The following is an 18,933-nucleotide window of genomic DNA, read 5'->3' as shown; positions in this document are numbered from 1 at the left end:
CGGATCATTATTTATATGATATCGCACACGAAAGAAAAATATATGTTTTTTAAAATTATCTAATTAACTTTATACTCATTTTTAATATTTTTTATATGATATCACACATTCGTAAAAAAATAGATAGTTTAAGATGCAAAAAAAAATATTTCCTTAATGAATATAATATGAACGAATATTACAAATACATCATTTAATAAAAAAATAATAATTAAAAACTGAAAATTTATATCCGCGCTGGACAGGGTCTAGTGTAGCTTTGTTACAATGTTTTGTGGTCTACTATTTGGTATCATGTTCAGTCGCGATAAACTACCAGTAAATCAAATCATGTTTAATTCCCTGATTAAAAATAACTAAAAAGGCAGGCTATGCTAAATGCAATTTTGTGCTATATAATAGCCGTCGATTGCTTGATGCTGAGATGTTTTTTCATCGACTATATCAGGATAACCCTTTTTGGAATTAACTTTATATCGGTAACCTTCGTTTTAGCATATTGTTGTTTTCTTTGGGTGGGGGTCAAATTCTTGTATGATACTTTAATAAAAGGTAAAATTTCATAAACCATGGAGATCATGTGATGCCTTCTTGACTATGTGGAAGACCTTTACTCTTAATATCGAGTTCCTTATAAGCTTGATATGGTGAATATACACTATATTCTTACGATCCTAAAATGGTATATATATTGCCTCGGTAAAAATATTACTCAAATTTATATACCGATAAGAAGGGCCGGCTCACAGGGGATAAGCAGTGCGACCGCCCCAGACCCAAGTCCGTGTCCCTCGTATAATAATAATTAAGGGTTTTAATTTTTTTTATAAAACTATATTTTTATATACAAAAAAATTATAAATATAAAATTAAAAAAGGTACCCAAAAGTATTTGATATGTATATAGTTTTATTTTCATTACAAATATAAAAAATATAACTGATTAAAATTTTAAAATTTTAAAATATGTTAAATATTATCTGCATATAAATTTTAAAAGATAAAAAAAAAATTTGCCTTATGATCTTTAACGACGTTGAGCCGGTCGTGCTGAGTAGGTAACATTAACCCACACGTGGTGGTACAGAAGTATATTTGGATCTAGGGCCCAGTACGTAAACTCGTTACAGTCATGATGGTTTAATTTCACTGTGTGCAAAGTTTTACGTATGCGCCATATTTGGTCACTTGAGCTTCGGTTCAGATGTTTTATATATCGTGTGTGATTGTGGGAAACTTCTTATTATCAATCGAGTGCTAACATTGAGATGACAAACCATTTCAACTTATTGAGATGAAGGGACATCAATCGAGTGCTAACACTGTGATGACAAACCATTTCCATTTTAGATTAATACAAATTATGCAAAATAGAGTTGTAATTAACTTTTTGTGATGTAAACAAACTATCTTGTACCCTCCCTCCTCACCAAAAATGGGTATTATAGTTGGAAGAGAAAACATAGAAAAATATAACTTTGTAAAAAGGAAAAAGAGGTCTACTAAGAATGTGATAATTAGGGTGTAAAAGAAGAAAATGCCAACGAAGTTTATAGGGTGGAAAGTATAAAGACAAGCAAAATGTATATATTAATGCAAACAATAAAAAGATGTGGAGGGGCTTATAACTTATTATTCAAACTATATATAGACTTCATGAATAGTTTTCTTGAGTTGTCTACTTCTTAAAATCGGACCCCCACATACCCTATTTTCTCGTGGAATCATTGCCCTTAAATCGCTATACATTCCTTTCTTTCTTCTTTAATTAGTTCCATTACTATTCCCTTGTACTGTTTCCTACCTAAACTTTATGATTGAATGTGTGATTGATTAGTTTATCTCTAAACACTATTTATCATCCATTCGAAATCTTCTATAAATCCAAAATAGCAAAACAGCTAAACTAAAAGGGTTGTGTCGTTTACAATAAACAATGAGTCAATGACAATTATCCCATAAACTTAAAACTTTTTTTCGCTAATTTATCAAATATTTTGCTTAAAAGTGAAAAGTTTAAGAAAACATAGGACATGAATAAAATGAATGGAATTTAGTAGAAAATAATTTAACAAATAAAACAGACGTAAAAAATAACAAATAAAACATTGTATAATATACAGTATACTAAATGATTACAAAGATCAAATAAATTTAACTTTTACCAAAAAAAATATCATATATTATGGGAAGTACATACCGACATAGCTATAGGTATAGGGTTTAATAATCATAACCAAATTTGTAATCTCTAGACCCATTTTAACACAAACCAAAAGAAAAGTTTATAAGATGGTCAAAAGAAAGATCGAGACAACAATAATTGCCATTACCGATGCATTAAATTTGACGCATGTGAACTGTGAGGTGATGTGAATAGAAAAAGACCTCTAATCCCGTGATATTGTTATGACTCAAGCATAGCAACGGATAGATAGATGACATTGTGAGCATAAGAAAACTATCACTTAATTTAGTTACAGATTCTAATAACTACATGCTCCATTTAATAATCACCCTTTTGTTTATTCCATACTTAGTTTTAAATTGTTTCATCTAATATGAAACAGAGATTATACTTTTATCCGAGACGTGTGAACTAGCCCCAACAACGGCCTCGTTGAGGAACACATCATTAAGAGGGCCACCTCTTAGGTATATACACCTCCATAATCACACTTTAGGAATAATATGCATTTAATTATAACTCATTGATGTACAAATCTTCGGCACACTGCTTGCTCATTAAGTCATCAACTATATATATATGGTCGTTGAGTCGATAATATATGCATCTCTGATCTCTCTTGAGTCTTGTGAGAGAAAATGGGAGCTCTTGATTCTCTCTCTGAATACATCTCCGACTACTTCCACGTCTCCCGAAAAAGAAGGAAGCGTAAAGTCAAGCAGGTCATATATGTTTATAATGATGCTACTCAAAATGTTTCTTATCTATTCAAAGCCTAATATTTTACTTTTTCTAGCTTTACTTAACATTTTCTTATTTTGGTGGCAGACGGTGAATATAAAGGTGAAGATGGACTGCGACGGCTGCGAACGCAGAGTCAAGAACGCTGTTTCCTCCATGAAAGGTTCCAATTTCCAGCTCCTGCTAGCTCCGAAGATCATAAATAATTTATTTGCCTTCATATTTAATTCTTTAATTCCATAATACCTAATTAAACACCAAAACCATTTCTATAATTTATGAAAACAAGCCATTGAAATGAATCTAATAATGGCGTAGGGGTTGAAACGGTGGAGCTGAACAGGAAGATACACAAAGTGACGGTGAGTGGGTACGTGGAGCCGAAGAAGGTGTTGAAGAGAGTCGAAAGGACAGGGAAAAAGGCGGAGATGTGGCCGTACGTTCCTTACAACGTGGTGGCATATCCATATGCAGTCGGAGTTTACGACAAAAAAGCTCCGGCCGGTTATGTGAGGAAGTCTGAGCAGTCTCAGCCGTTGCCTGGAGCTCCAGACGACGTGATCATGTCTCTTTTTAGCGACGAGAACCCCAACGCTTGCACCGTTATGTAATAAATAAAGTATCATTGTAATATTACTATCCACCGCACATACTTAACGTTTTACTTCTTTTCTTTTTTCTCTTCTGGTAATAATATGCATAGAGGAAGAAGCAAGTAGTGTTTTCATTTTTGTGTTGTATCATTAGGGCTCTGGTTTGCCTTTTCTGTCATCATTAGGTTTTAGAGTTTTCTTTTACCAGTTACGCTATTCTAACTAAAATAAAAATAAGTAATAATAAGTAATAATTAAAAAATTATTGGTAATTTCGAAAATCCTTATTAATTTTGCTGTTTAATGTTGTGAAATGTGAATCATAATATTAAAGTAGATCTCGATCCGCGCAATCACGCTAGTTTTTGTTTTTATTTATTTTTATACAAAAATTTTGTTTTCAATTTTAAATTAGTATATATTATAATATATGTGTCTATCAATTTTTAAAATAGATTGTTTACGGTATATTTTTTTCATTGAATAAATTGTTTTAAACATTCACATGTATTTGTATCTTCTTCTATATATATATTTTCGAATTATTATTTCATTATTAAAATCGTAACTATATATATAAAGATTAGTAAAATATTGTTTTATTGTCATATTCAAAGATATTGTAACATTCCACAAATTTAGAAAGTTTTTTAAAAATTAAACTTTTCGCTTCATAGATTTATATTATCGAGTAAATAATTAAACATTTAGTTTTGTTTAATTTTTAAAATAAGCTATATAGTTTAAAATTTGTTTTCATTGGTTTAAGGTAGTAAAGATTAATCATTGTTAGATAATATGATTTTTGTTATTTAAAAAAAAAATCTTTATAGTTTTAAAAGTTAACATCGACAAATATTTAAATATTTAACATATGGAGATATATTATTAGAACATTAAATTATATCTATAAATCCAATGAATCGTCTATTCTTTAAATCCAATTATTGATAGCTCAATAAAAATTTCTGGTAGGCCCAAAATTTAATTGATAAGATTACAGATTAAATGTAACATGACTTTATAGAAATAGGTCCATTAGGTCCATTTTTTAAAAAATCACACATGAATCAAAGTTGTGGCATCTGTTTTAATATATAAGATTTATACTTAAAATGAAAAGATATCATGATTAATTAAAGTAGTTACAAAGATTTTATACATGTATCATATCGTCTACTAATGTTAATCCATCTTACAAACATATTATATATTTTTTTAACATAAATATTTTATAATTATGAAAATAAAATATATATAAATTTATCAATGTAATACAATTTTATCATATTTAGCTCAATATAATATTTTTTAATATGCCCCTGATTTTTCCAATTAATTACAAACATTTTCTTTACCTTTTTCGATTGTTTTTAATGGTTTTCGGAAATTAAAAACCCAACAATTAGAAAGTAGTATGTTTCTGTCCAGCTAAACAAAACAGCCCAATAATTTAAACAATTTATCCATCGTTTTTTAAGCTCATTTCGTGTATGTTTATTAACTCATTCATATTCGTTTGTGTTCTAACCCTATACCCTAAAACTCTATTCAAACCCTAACTCTATCCAAACCCTATTAACACCAACAAAAACCCGTTGTCCAAAAAACTATACCAAATATATTGTAGTTTATTATAATGCCTATGTCTTATTTAAAATTTTCTTATATGAAGTTGCCGAAATATATTAAATATTATCTTTCAATAATATTAATTAAACTATAATAGTATAGGGTTAGCATATTTCAAAATCATTGGTTTTCAACGTTATTGACCTTTTAAACAGCCAATAATATTTAAATAATTAAATATTTATATTTACCAAATTTGGTATATAAATATAAATATAAAACGCAATAAATAGAAACTCATAGCTTTTCGGATTCAAATCAAATAAATTTCAAGAATATTCTCTATAACATCCATTTTCGTAATTGCTACATACAATAAATTCAAAAGATAATATATAGAAATAAGATTTTCCGATTTAACTAAATTAACTTAATGAACACACAGAGAATATATTATGTTTGACATGGTAACTGAATTTTTCGAATACTAATCTTAAAAGATAGAGATATTCGATAATAAAGAGAAGATTCCCCAACTTTCTCTCCAAGTTTCTCCTAAAACCTAAGCATTCTCTTTTGTTGGTTTTAGGATACTTAAACCCGTTTTGGGTTGGGTTATAGAAAACAAAAGTTGGTCGTTGATTTGTAAGCCCAATTTACCAGCAACCCTTCATGTAATTTTTGATCCTATAGGCTTTAAATCTCAATTTTACTTTTTTATATTCGTTAACATAAACATGGATAATTTTGTTCTTATTAAAAATGGTTATTTTTATGAATTAATTTTAAAATGGTTCTTATTTTGTATTATAAATGTTAATTTTAAAATAAAAAATCTTGATAGTTTTCGGGAAGTTATATTATATATTGTAAGAGTTTTAAATATAATTTATTTTCATTATTAAAATAAACTTCAATATAAATAGATTTATAAAAGATAAGAAATATTACTAAAATCGGCTAAATTTAAATATTTAACATATAATATTCTTGTGATTTCGTTGTATTGAGAAATCCGTATCTTACATGTTCTAAAAATACAAAAATGTGATTTTTAACTGTATTATCCAAATAACAGGTACCGAACCAACACCAAATTAAACTCGAAAGTTTATCGAGTTTTTAATATTTTTATCCCAATCAAACTGAGAACTAAACTAATTAATCCGAAACCAAACCCAAATTCACAAATAATCGAACGGTCCCTATATTTTTAATTTGAAAATAAACAAAATCACAACTGAAACCGAAAACAAAAAAAATAACAAATTACAGTCGAACTGAAAATTGAAAACACGTGCCTAAACATATTAGTGAACAAATAGATGGATTAATAAAACTTTCAATGAAAAATATCATGCGCTTTCAAAGCGCAGATCAAAATCTAGTACCTCACTTAAAACAAACATTTGTTTTATTCTTAGAATGTTTTAAACGAATATCCCGAGAAAAACAGATTTCAAAAGTTTACAAATTTACGTCCCTTAGATTGAAGCTCAAAGCCCCACGAAAACTTAAACACTTTCTATGGCAAGTTACAACAGGATACCTAGCGACGGCGAAGCAACTTAAAGAGAGACATTGTGCTAATGAAAGTATATGCGTTTGATGCGGTGATGAAAATGAATCTATCAATCACACAATCTTTGAGTTCCCACCAGCCCTACAATGTTGGGCTCTATCTGGGACTGTTCCCGAGTAACTCTCTATACTCAAACATAGACTTCTTGTTATTTCGTGCTAAAGAAACTGGAGTGAGGTCCGAGGTACTGGCCGCATTCCCATGGATCGCTTGATATATCTGGAAAGCGCGTAACGAGAAGATCTTCAAAGACAAGAATATCACGCCGTTGGACTCACTGCAACTTGCGGTTAAAGAAGCAGAGAGTTGGACACTAGCGCAGAGAATACCGGAAGACACGGAGGGTGAGAGGGACGAACAACGAAGAACACGACACAATACTAGTATACAAGAGCTTCCCGCAGCTAGATGGAGATGTCAAACTGATGCATCTTGGATAATCGAAAGAGACAGAGTCGGGATGGGCTTCGTACTGCTGGAGGACGACATACCGATTCTATTTGGAGCACATGGACTAAGTGTCGCCGTATCTCCACTCCACGCCGAAGCCGAAGGGTTACTGTGGGCGATGCAGGAAGTTCTGAGGCAAGGAACCAGAGCGGTACGTTTTGAGTCTGATTGTGAACAACTAATCAAGCTGATAAGGGATGACGAAGATTGGCCTGCAATGGCATCTGAACTAGACGAGATCAAAGCTTTATCGGCTGAGTTTATTGACTTCTCCATAGCATACATTCCAAGATCTGCGAACATCCGTGCAGACTCTCTAGCCAAAGGGGGAAGATCACGCGTTTTCGGATCATCGTTCATCAACTGTTTTGCACCAAGTTGGCTAGCTCCAGACGCTGGCCAAGAGGTTGCTAACTAGTTTCGTATAAGTTTTATTTCCGATGTCAAAAAAAAAAAAATTGAGAGCACATATCTGGCAAGTAGGGATGTGCATTCGTTCTCTGGCTCGTTTACTTTCGAGTTTTTGTGTTTTTTTCAGAATTGAAAATTGGGTCAAACTTAGGGGTGGGCATATCGGTTTAGTTTCGGGTTCGGTTTGGGTTCGGTTTGGTTTGGTTAATTTGGGTTTTATAAAACTCAACCCAATTAAAACCAAAGTAGCTTTGGTTTGGGTTCGGTTTGGGTTTAGTTTGGTTCGGTTTGGTTTAGATTTAGTTTGGTTCTTTAAAAATCTATGAAAAAAAACAATTTAAAGCTCGATGACAAAACTCTTAACCACGTCAAAGGAAGAAATATATAATAAGCAAAGAACAGACTATTTGTAATCTAATTAGCGTAACAAAGACTTGTAAGCACTCCAAAACATATTAACTAAAAGACTATTTGCATCTACTTTTTTGTTTTTATTGATCCTATAATAACTTTATTACATAATTTAGCGAATGAAAATTGGAGAAGATGAACGAAACGAGATGGCTATGATTTAGATGCTTATAGTTTTTAGGTTTTGTTTTCAGTACAATATTAGGATTATTTGAATCATATTTGGATTATTTTAAAAATATAAGGAAGTTAAGAAAAAATGGAAAACGAAACTTTTAACTAAAATTTATAATATGTTAATATATATATATTGGATTATTGGTTTGGTTCAGTTTGGTTCGGTTTGAACCCAAACCAAACCAAACCATGCAGGTTGAGTAAAACATGAACCAATTGGGTTATGTAAAGAGCACAGTTTGGTTTGGATCGGTTTAACTTCGGTTGGTTTGGTTTGGATCGGTTCGGTTTGGTTTTTTTGCCCACCCCTAGTCAAACTATAGCCAGATTATATTTCATTTCTCGTTCTAGTTTGAAAATTTTCAATTGAGTACAGATTCATATCAAGGTTTATATATTTTTATTAGTAAAAAAAAAAAATTATTAATATTTTTACCAAAAGAAGAAAAACTAAATGATTAGTATTTGCAGATTTTAGTATGTTTAACTGCATTTGTGTATGTATGGTTTTTATTCATTTGGTTTACTTATTTTGGCTGCATAGAATTCAGGTTTGGTTTGGATATTTTTGGTATTGGTCCTTTTCTATTGGGCCAACATACAAAGTAGAATGTAGTAGACTAGCATGACAGCATGACAGCATGACCTCGGGGCATTCTTTTGTTATACACAAGTAACAACAGTCAAATTTTATTCTACCTATTATAAAATATCTCTAACATATCTATGCAATTCTATGATAGCATTTAGAAACAAATCTATTCTAACACAATTCTATTTATTTTAATAAAAATTGCTATTTTTTATAAATAGAGGAAGAAATAACAATTCTTTGTTTTCTACTATATAGTTAGAAAATGTCATTTTAGAAAATACATTAGAATACACTTCATCTCAATTAAACAGTTCTTCTATTAAAAAACAAAATAGCAAAATATATTAAATAATCTAAAGTCTAAGATAGCCAAATTAAAAAAAAAATTCTTGTTCTTCTTATATTTCAGTTATGGTTTACATATTTGTTGGTTATATTTATATTGAGAACCGACAAATGTTCAAATACTTACAAAATTGGATTTGGTTCAATTATTTAATTCTCAAATTTATATAAAATAATCCGATTATTCAAAAAGTATTCGAAATATTCATAAGTTTTATAAAGTAGCATATTCTATCTCAAAAGTAATCTTGAGTTTTGCTGATTTTGTGAAACTCAAGACTTCATAATATCAATGAAATCTTCGAATGACAAAAAAAAAATGGGCTTATTTGCCATATAATCAAAACAAAATGAAAATTAGATTTTGGTAGAGAAAGTAGAGAGAGATAATAAAAGAAGATAGGAGAGGGAGAAATTTTGGTTAGTCAGTGTATTTATGTTTTTTTTGTTGTATTAGGATCCAATTTCTCATAAAAAAATTAACGAAAAATAAAAAAAAAACTTGATTTTAGGGCATCTAAAAAAACTCTGTATTTTAGAGTTTTCAAAATTCTATATTCGAAGTTTCATCGTGTTCTTTTCAAAAATCAAAACTTCAAAATTAATTTCAAAATTATTTGTATTTTACACTATGGTTTTTATATTTATCATAATTAATATAAATCCATAAAACTTTTATAAATAACAAGTACATACATAAAATATTACAGTAATATTAATTAATAAAATCTTACACTAAAATATAAAATTATAAATATAAATAGATAATTAAATATTAAACTACAAGCAAAATACCACATTATTCCATAGAATTATTTCTTTAATGCTTCATCTTCGGTTACACAAAATTGTTTTGAAAAATATATTAGAGATTTTGGAGGTTCCAGAGCATATTTACTATACTATTAGTATTGTTGTAATATTTAAATTTATTTAATAATTAGTTTTTCATGTATCTTTAAAAAAAATGTTTATTAAATTTTTTTTTGTAATATTTTCATTGTCTAATTCTAGTTTTAAAATATTATAAATCTTATTTAATTTTATATGTAAAATTTGTATTTACAAAAATAAAAGTTAAATATTTATGATATACAAAAGTTTTAAAGATTAAAACGATAAATGAGAAAATACTTAATAATCATAAATGTAATATGTAATTAATTATAAAGATCAAAATACAAATACAAAGATAAAATTTCAAATTTAGAGTTTTGAGGAGTGATTCAAATTTGAAGTTTTAAAATTATTTTTTGGAAAGCAAAAAACTCTATATTTAAAGTTATAGAATTTTTTTTTTTGATACTTTTAGAACACACAAATATTCAACACTCTTAGAAGAATACAAATAGTATTATTATAGTGTTTCAGTTCTCCTGAAGAACTAATAGATTATTGTTCTAGTACTCAAAATTACAAATTTTGGTACTTAGACCATAATTAACTTCAGTATCTTAACTGGGGTTCTTAGATTCATCTAAGAGACGGTTATTAACTTTTTTTAGATTTTAACTTAGAAAAACTAAAAATCGTCTATTAAATAAGAGATATAAAAATCGTCTATTAACCGAAAAATGTATTAAAAAAAAGTCAAATTATGAATAAGAATCCGGACTAAGAGACCAGAGTTAATTATGCTCCTAGCACTTAGCACCCGGCCGTTATAATATACACTAACCACATTAACATATCCGCTTAAGCAGATCGTTACTATAAAACATTCTGCCTATTCGAATCTGAAAAACTTAGTGGAGTTAATCGAAAGAACCTTAACCCGCATATCCTGACTATTAGTAGTAGATTTAGCCACCCGTCCACACATGAGACTCGGTTGAAAGAAACTTTACTCTCTTTTTTTTTTTGTAACAGAAAGAAACTTTACTCTATTTCACCATTTCTCTTGAAAAATATCCCCAGACAAAATTCTTCAAGATAAATGATTTAATATTTAGCCAAAATTAATTTAATTAAATAAAAATGAATAATACAAATGGTCATCTTTATATGAATAATTCAAATGTCATTTTTTTATTTGAATAATACAAACGGTCATCCAGAGTCTTCTTAATATACTTGAATGAGAATAATGTACTAAATTTATATACAATTTTAATCAAATAATTTAACATTTTACAAAAAAAAAAGATTAATCAAATTAGAGCAAAAAAATTTCAAAATTTTACAATGGGACTATAATCTTTAACTACTGATACTAGTATAATTGAAACTTACCACATTGTAGCTTTTGAACTTCTTCCACAAAAATCTATTTTAAATTTTGCATAGGAATCTGAAAAAAATCAAACTGTCTTGAAAACAAGGAAAAAAATCTAAAATCATTATACACAAAATAAACCGAGAAAGTTTTTAATTGTGGTTATATTCGTTACACATATATGACATATATACCAAAAACCCCATTAGACTTTACATATACAAAACAAATTCGAAGACTCAAGAGTCTTAAAGCAAAGGGCAATAAAGCTATCACACACCACACCTTCAAATGTATAAATACACAAAATACCAAAGGACTTGTTCAACTTCTCTTCTCAACTTTTAGACTTTTCTTCCAACATATTTACACAACTAGTGAAGAAAAACAAAGACATGGGGTTTGTGCTTTCTCGGAAAACGATGACCAGAGTGATGTTGCTGCTCATCGTAACAATGACTTGGTTCGTGGCCGGAGACGCAGGAGGTACGAAGCCAGAGGAACGACTGTTCAATATTGAGAAGCTAGAGATGTTCGTGGATAAGCTTCCTCATATTCCCACTCTTCATGGCTTCCACATCGTCAATGGCGTCCTCAAACCCAAATCTCTTCAAATCGGCATGTTCTTCAAGAAATGGGTATTTTCTTTTTTATTTCTTTCCTTTTTCTTGTTTTTCCTGACGCTATTTTTAGTATTGTTATTAAATTTGATTTACTGTCAAGTCTTTCGTGGGAAACCAGATCATCTCCATTTATGTCGTGAGGCTATAATGGCCAAATTATTTAGATGGAATATACATCCACCATTCAGTGATAAACATCTGTATTACATGCAAGAAAAAGGCTAGTTATTTTGAATTTGAACCGACAAAATTAAAAACATGGAAATCATAGAGATTAGTGACGCTAATCACTTTTTAGTTGGATACGGCTCTTCGTTGATAAAGTAGAATAGATTCGTTTCACTCTTGTCCTCACTTATTTGTTCTCTTGGAAAAATATCTAATACTCCAAGAAATTATTAGTACCGACGAATCAATGCTCTTTCTTTTATGACTAGTCAGATTTAATATTCTAGGTTCTCTCTTGACACTTGTTCTTGATTAATTGTACTATGGCCAACATCAAATAATAAATTCTTTGTTCTTCTTCTTCTTTTCTTTTAGCATAGTATTTTGATTAGAGCTTTAGCAACTTAGTAACCCACTAACCAACCATTGAATAATGATTACCATTCTCCCACTTAGGCTTAGCTAATTATGCTCTCATACTTTAAATTATTTAATTAGTTTGCTAATCAGTCAAATGATTTGTATTTTGAATATTTTTACACAACAGAAATTCCACAGAGATTTGCCTGCCACGCCAGTGTTCGCATACGGTGTATCGAAGCACAAGGCAACAGTCCCCGGACCTACAATCGAAGCCGTTTATGGCGTCTCCACCTACGTGACGTGGCGAAATCACCTCCCTTCATCTCACATCCTCCCTTGGGACCCAACAATCTCCCCCGCCATCGCCAAACGCGGCGGCATTCCCACGGTGGTTCACTTGCACGGCGGAATCCACGAACCTTCCAGCGACGGTAACGCTGATTCCTGGTTCACCGCCGGTTTTAAAGAGACCGGAACCAAATGGACTAAACCGACGTACCATTACGTCAACAAGCAACAGCCTGGTAACATGTGGTACCACGACCACGCTGCCGGTTTGACCAGAGTCAACCTTCTCGCCGGTTTGTTAGGTGCGTACATTCTCCGACATAGCTCCGTCGAAACGCCTCTGAAGTTACCTACTGGCCGCGAGTTTGACCGGCCTTTGATCGTGTTTGACCGGAGTTTCCGCAAAGACGGTTCGATTTACATGAACGCGACCGGGAACAACCCGACGATTCATCCGCAGTGGCAGCCGGAGTATTTCGGCGACGCGATCGTCGTGAACGGAAAAGCTTGGCCGAGACTTACCGTCCGCCGCCGTAAGTACCGGTTCAGAATCATAAACGCTAGTAACGCTAGATTCTTCCGGTTCTTCTTCTCCAACGGTCTCCATTTCATCGTCATCGGTTCGGACTCGGCTTATCTAGCTAAACCGGTTTCGACCAAATCGGTTCTCCTCGCTCCGTCGGAAATAGTTGACGTCGTCGTTGACTTTTCCAAGTCAACGTCGAAGACGGCGATACTAGCCAACAACGCACCTTATCCTTATCCATCGGGAGACCCCGTGACAGACGAGAACAGCAAAGTCTTGAAGTTCATAATCAAGCACAAATCAGAAACTGACACGTCATCCATTCCGACAAAGCTAGTCCAATACCCGCACGCTGACGTGTCAAAATCGGTCCGAACGCGTTACATAGCTATGTTTGAGTACGTGTCGAGCGCTGACGAGCCGACACATCTGTACATCAACGGCTTGCCTTATAACGCTCCTGTAACGGAGACTCCAAAAATGGGCACGAGCGAGGTGTGGGAAGTGATTAATTTGACGGAAGATAACCATCCGTTACACATTCACTTGGGACTGTTCAGAGTGTTGGAGCAAACGGCGTTAGTGGAGACTGAGAAGTTCACTGACTGCATGACGGAGAAAAACGACGCCGTGAAGTGCCAGATCAGCAAGTACGCACGTGGGAATAAGACGGCGGTGACGGCACACGAGCGGGGATGGAAAAACGTGTTCAAGATGATGCCGGGACATGTAACGAAGATCCTCGTTAGGTTCTCTTACGTTCACTCCAACGAGTCTTACTCCTTCGACGCCACTCAAGAGCCAGGCTACGTCTACCATTGCCATGTAAGTTAGTTGATTAAAATTAAAATAGTTTAGTTTTCTTAATCCGTTTTCTATGGAAGCTAATTATATATTTTTGATTTTGTAGATATTGGATCACGAAGACAATATGATGATGAGACCTTTTGCGATGGTCAAGTGATACGATTTTTCAGGAAGATGGATGGGGATACATACGGTTATGTAATTCTACAGAAAACCACTTAGAATTATGGAATGTGATATGTGTAGTAAGGGAGGTTTTACTCCACAAAGAAAGATATAAATGACTGCATCTCCGAGATATCTTCAATAAAATCTCAAAAATATTGTTTTCGTGTGGAACTTATATTTTGGTGGTGATATAATAACAATATTAATCAAAAATGTAATTGTCTCCGAGAACAAAATATAACTAAACCCTTAGTCTGGTATCTAAAATGATTTTTTTAAAGAGACAAGCAACATCAAACCTTAACAATCAAATCTCATGATAAAGTTTTTTTTTACGTAAAAACTTTCAATTAAAAGTTATCGACGCGTTATGTGAAGACCGCAAGGTAGATGAGGCTTGTAGTCTGTGGAGAAAGATGTTGAAGAACAACAACTGCATACCTGATAACGCTCTTCTCAGCACTCTCATCCACTGGCTTTGCAAAGACGGGAGAGTTACAGAAGCGAGGAAGTTGTTGGACGAGTTTGAGAAAGGCTCCGTCCCTAGTCTCTTGACGTACAACACGTTGATCTCTGGGATGTGCGAGAAGGGAGAGCTGATGGAGGCGGGCCGGTTATGGGACGACATGGTTGAGAGGAAGTGTAAGCCGAATGCTTTCACGTATAACGTTCTGATCGAAGGCCTGTGCAAGATGGGGAATGTTAAGGAAGGTGTCTTAAAGAGATGCTGGAGAATGGTTGTTTTCCGAATAAAACGAGGTTCTTGATATTGTTCGAGGGGTTGCAGGAGTCAGGGAAAGAAGAGGATGGGGTTAAGATTGTGTCGATGGCTGTTAAGAGCGGGAAAGTTGATAGAGAATGTTGGGAGCTTTTCTTGAGGAAATTTGCTGGTGAGCTAGACAAAGGGGAGGTGGTTCTTAAAGAATTGTTGCATGAAGTTTCTGTCTCTTGAAGAAGCAAGGTGGTTCTTAAAAAAATAATGTTATAAGGGCAATGATCTAGATTCAAGGGATTTGGTAGCACATAGCTTTATCAAAGGTTGGTTGGGTTTTGATCTGCTCCAAGGTAAGTACAACCCTGTGATCTCATAGCTCAGGGGAAAAAGGAAGAAGATGGCGTTTGTGACCACTGCGGAAGTCTGTGACGCAGCTGATTCGGAGTGGTGAGACAGATATTCTCAGGTCCTGTTGTCACTGTCAAAGTGTTCGAAGACAATGGCTTGATCCGTCAGTTCCTCGAGGAGAAAAGGTAACTGAATCTCATTCTTTAAAAACCTAAACTTGATTTGTAACTTTCACTACTTGCACAGAGATAAAGATAATGACTATGACATGATTTCTTATTACACAAGCACATAGTTGTTACTTTGCTTAGAGTGTAATCTATCACGTTGCAAACGGGTGATAGTTGTTATTTTGCTTAGTTTTCAAATGTTTTGGATGATGTTATTAAGGAAACGGGAGAGTACTTGTGGAGGGAGCCAACGATGTGCAATACTCGGAGGCAACCCCGTGGTTCAAGCTCATTGTGAACGGATGCATCAGAGACGTTGATGAGATCAACGGTTGTGATATTGGAGTGAGAGCTTTGGCCTCTCATCCAATAAAGGCGAGCAAGAAAGGACTTGGAGAGCAATGAGTTCCAGTTAATATTGCAGGGACTCGGATTTGTGATGGTGAATGGGTTTATGCTGATACTGATGGCATTCTCGTCTCTCAGACTGAGTTATCCGTTTAATACAAAAAAGCTTGTCTTCTTCCTTTTGTTGTATTTGATCAGTTTCTAAGAACACATGAACTTGGTTCCCCCGATGATGTTTACATGATGCTACTGCTCTTTATCTGTTTTAGACCGGTTATGTTACAGTTTATACAATTTCCGGTTTATTACAGAGCTGAGAACACACCAAAAAAAAAAAACAAGAATCTAATTACTAATTAATTTACTATGTAACTGGGCTAATAACGATGGGCTTTGACGGGTCCTATAATACATTTAATACGGTTGATATTGGGTAGGTGGTAGCTGCCTAGCTGGTAAGTGAGAGAGGAGAAGAAGAGGTGAATGATTAAACAAAATCCCTCGTACTCTAACCACCAGTCAATTCAACTGAATGCTCATGTTTCTTCGATCTTATCTGTTTCCTGCACCCACACTTTGTAGTTTGTCCCTTTCTTTCAATTTATCGTGTCTCTCTCAATAATTTGGTATTTCTCTTCAACTTCCGGATAATAGTCAGATATCTATATACCCAATTAATTTTGAGCCACTTACAAAATATCTTCTTATATTCATTATTTTATTTGCTGAAATATCTTTTTTTTTCCTATTTGTTGCTGAAATAATTGGACAAAATATGTACGAGACTAATGAACTGATTTTGTAATTCCGGATATATTTCTACCAATTGTATTTATTTTGCCAGTTCACAATTATTTTTTGTTATATAATAAATTTTTATTCACTGGGTATAATTTTTTTATCAATTCATAATTTTAACAGATATTTTGTATTAATATTTATTGTTATTAATAATTTTTTTTTTCAAAACGGATAACTGATTGAATAAATTTATATTGGTGTAAAGTTCCTAGTAGGGGTGGGCACTTTACCCAATATCCGAAGCGGCATCCGAATCCGATCCGAAAAATTCGAACCGAAATCCGAACCGAAGTAGCAGAATATCCGAACGGGTATTAAATTAGGAGAGATTGGATATCCGAACCCGAACGGGTAATATCCAAACCCGAATGGATATCCAAAAATAACCGAACATACGTATAATTAACCTTATATTTCTAGTTTACATCTCTCATTTATATATAATATTTATATTGATACTACACATATTTTAAGTTCATATGATATACATACAATTACGGAAAAAATGATTTGCTACTCACTTAAAATGCATGTCAAGCTTTTTATTTCAAGAATTAACAAAAACTTACACCAAAAATTTAAAAACAATAACCAAATTAATGTCTTTTTAGTTTCAAAATGTTATGTCGAAATCTATTAACCATTCAATCTATTAAAAATAAAAAAATTAGTTAAGTGAAAGTTATATTTTTAAATACAAGAAATTTGAGAAATGAAAATTTAATTTTGTTTTTTCAAAATCTAAATATTCGAACTCGATCCGAAATAACCGAACCCGAACTAAAAATATCCGAACCCGACCCGAAGTACAGAAATACCCGAACGGGTTCTACACCTCTATAACTGAAATATCCAAAAATCTGAAATACCCGACCCGAACCCGAACGGATAGCCGAACGCCCACCCCTAGTTCCTATTTCACAAAGTTATCTGTCTGGGTAAAGATCTTTTTTCTACACTATCAAAACCATATATAGTTTGCCAGAAAGTATGTACCTGTTAAAAATATGGATTAGAGAGAGGTTTGGATTGGAATGATGTAGGTAAGGCATATTAAATGCAAGCTCTTTCCACATTTATGATTCCACGGGTCAGTGGAAGCATCACCGTGGTGGTTATGTCTATTAGAATTGAATAAATGTGGTAAATGTGTTCTACTTCTTCTTCCTCGTCCAACTATTATTGATTTGACCATGCACGCTTCTCTCAACCCACCGGTCCAAGTCAAACTTCTATCCATGTAGCTATCATCCCCTATATATCAATTGCTACTCGTAAACAACCTCACAATCAATCAACTAACAATAGAAACCTACCAGTCTCTCCTTTGAAGAAGACATGAACAAAATTAGCCACGGCGCTCTATCTCGGCCTTCCGGTAACGTTTCTCGTTCAATATTGTTGTATTTGCTTTCATATGACCAAATTCTTCATAATTAAAGATCGGTATAGAAGTCATAGATTACATATATGTACATTTGCACGGGTGAGTTTGCAACAAATGTCGTTTTACTTTGTGAAATTTAATCCCTAATCATGTTTTAGGAATGCTGCACCGTGCCAAGAGGTATAGAGGGAGAAAGTACGCAAAGCCAGAACTTAAACAAAGCAACTTCTCAAAAGACGAGGACGATCTCATCCTCAAGCTTCATGCACTTCTTGGCAATAGGTTTTCATTCTTCTTCTTTAATTCAATTTCGAGCGTTATTATAAAAATATACCGTAATGTGAATGTTTGTTTTTTTTTTTGCAAAAAATAATGTGAATGTTTGTAATAATAAGATTTTGATGGTACGCTTTCAGATGGTCATTGATCGCGGGAAGATTGCCTGGACGAACCGACAACGAAGTAAGGATCCATTGGGAAACTTGCGTAGAGAAGAAACTCATGAAAATGGGAATCGATCCAACCAATCATCGTCTCTACCATCACACAAACTACACTTCTAGAAGATACATCAATGCCTCGTATAAGAAACATGAAACCGATATTATTAGTGATCAATCTTCTTCGGTATCGGAATCATGTAATATGACACTATTACCCGTTTCAAGTACCAAATTCTCTGAGGATAATGCTAGTGCCGGACATAACTGGTTGCCTGACCTCAACATCGGTCTCGTCCCGATGAAAACCGTGACTTCTTTGCCAGTTTGCTCCCTTCAAGAACCTAGCGAATCCTCTAACCATGGTTCAACGAGTCAAGAAACACTTCTTCTTTTCCGGTGAAGAAATGTACTGTGAGATCAAGGAAAACTCTTAGTCAAAGTATTTGTACACATCTTCACATATACCTACCACTTGATAATAAAATGATTTTTGAAAAA

The 18,933-nt window shown here is 33.0% G+C and overlaps 3 protein-coding genes and 1 pseudogene across 3 annotated transcripts; all 4 read left to right on the top strand.

The window, feature by feature from the left end:
• The first annotated feature begins 2,720 nt into the window (after positions 1-2,720).
• LOC106298978 (heavy metal-associated isoprenylated plant protein 26) lies at positions 2,721-3,669 on the top strand. The gene is made up of 3 exons (XM_013735104.1): positions 2,721-2,910; positions 3,017-3,092; positions 3,248-3,669. Exons 1-3 carry the CDS (start codon positions 2,827-2,829, stop codon positions 3,538-3,540), a joined length of 453 nt encoding a protein of 150 aa, XP_013590558.1. The 5' UTR covers positions 2,721-2,826; the 3' UTR covers positions 3,541-3,669.
• A 7,854-nt stretch (positions 3,670-11,523) lies between these two features.
• LOC106300498 (multicopper oxidase LPR2) lies at positions 11,524-14,400 on the top strand. The gene is made up of 3 exons (XM_013736653.1): positions 11,524-11,918; positions 12,619-14,073; positions 14,159-14,400. Exons 1-3 carry the CDS (start codon positions 11,676-11,678, stop codon positions 14,210-14,212), a joined length of 1,752 nt encoding a protein of 583 aa, XP_013592107.1. The 5' UTR covers positions 11,524-11,675; the 3' UTR covers positions 14,213-14,400.
• A 239-nt stretch (positions 14,401-14,639) lies between these two features.
• LOC106298102 lies at positions 14,640-16,067 on the top strand (annotated as a pseudogene).
• A 1,564-nt stretch (positions 16,068-17,631) lies between these two features.
• On the top strand, positions 17,632-18,933 carry LOC106298715 (myb-related protein 308). Its single transcript, XM_013734858.1, has 3 exons — positions 17,632-17,983; positions 18,151-18,274; positions 18,409-18,933. Exons 1-3 carry the CDS (start codon positions 17,944-17,946, stop codon positions 18,833-18,835), a joined length of 591 nt encoding a protein of 196 aa, XP_013590312.1. The 5' UTR covers positions 17,632-17,943; the 3' UTR covers positions 18,836-18,933.

Source organism: Brassica oleracea, chromosome C6 (genome assembly GCF_000695525.1).
Source record: "Brassica oleracea var. oleracea cultivar TO1000 chromosome C6, BOL, whole genome shotgun sequence".
Classification (NCBI taxonomy): domain Eukaryota; kingdom Viridiplantae; phylum Streptophyta; class Magnoliopsida; order Brassicales; family Brassicaceae; genus Brassica; species Brassica oleracea.
Note: the sequence above shows the minus strand (reverse complement) of the source record. Positions and strands in the feature narration are given on the sequence as shown.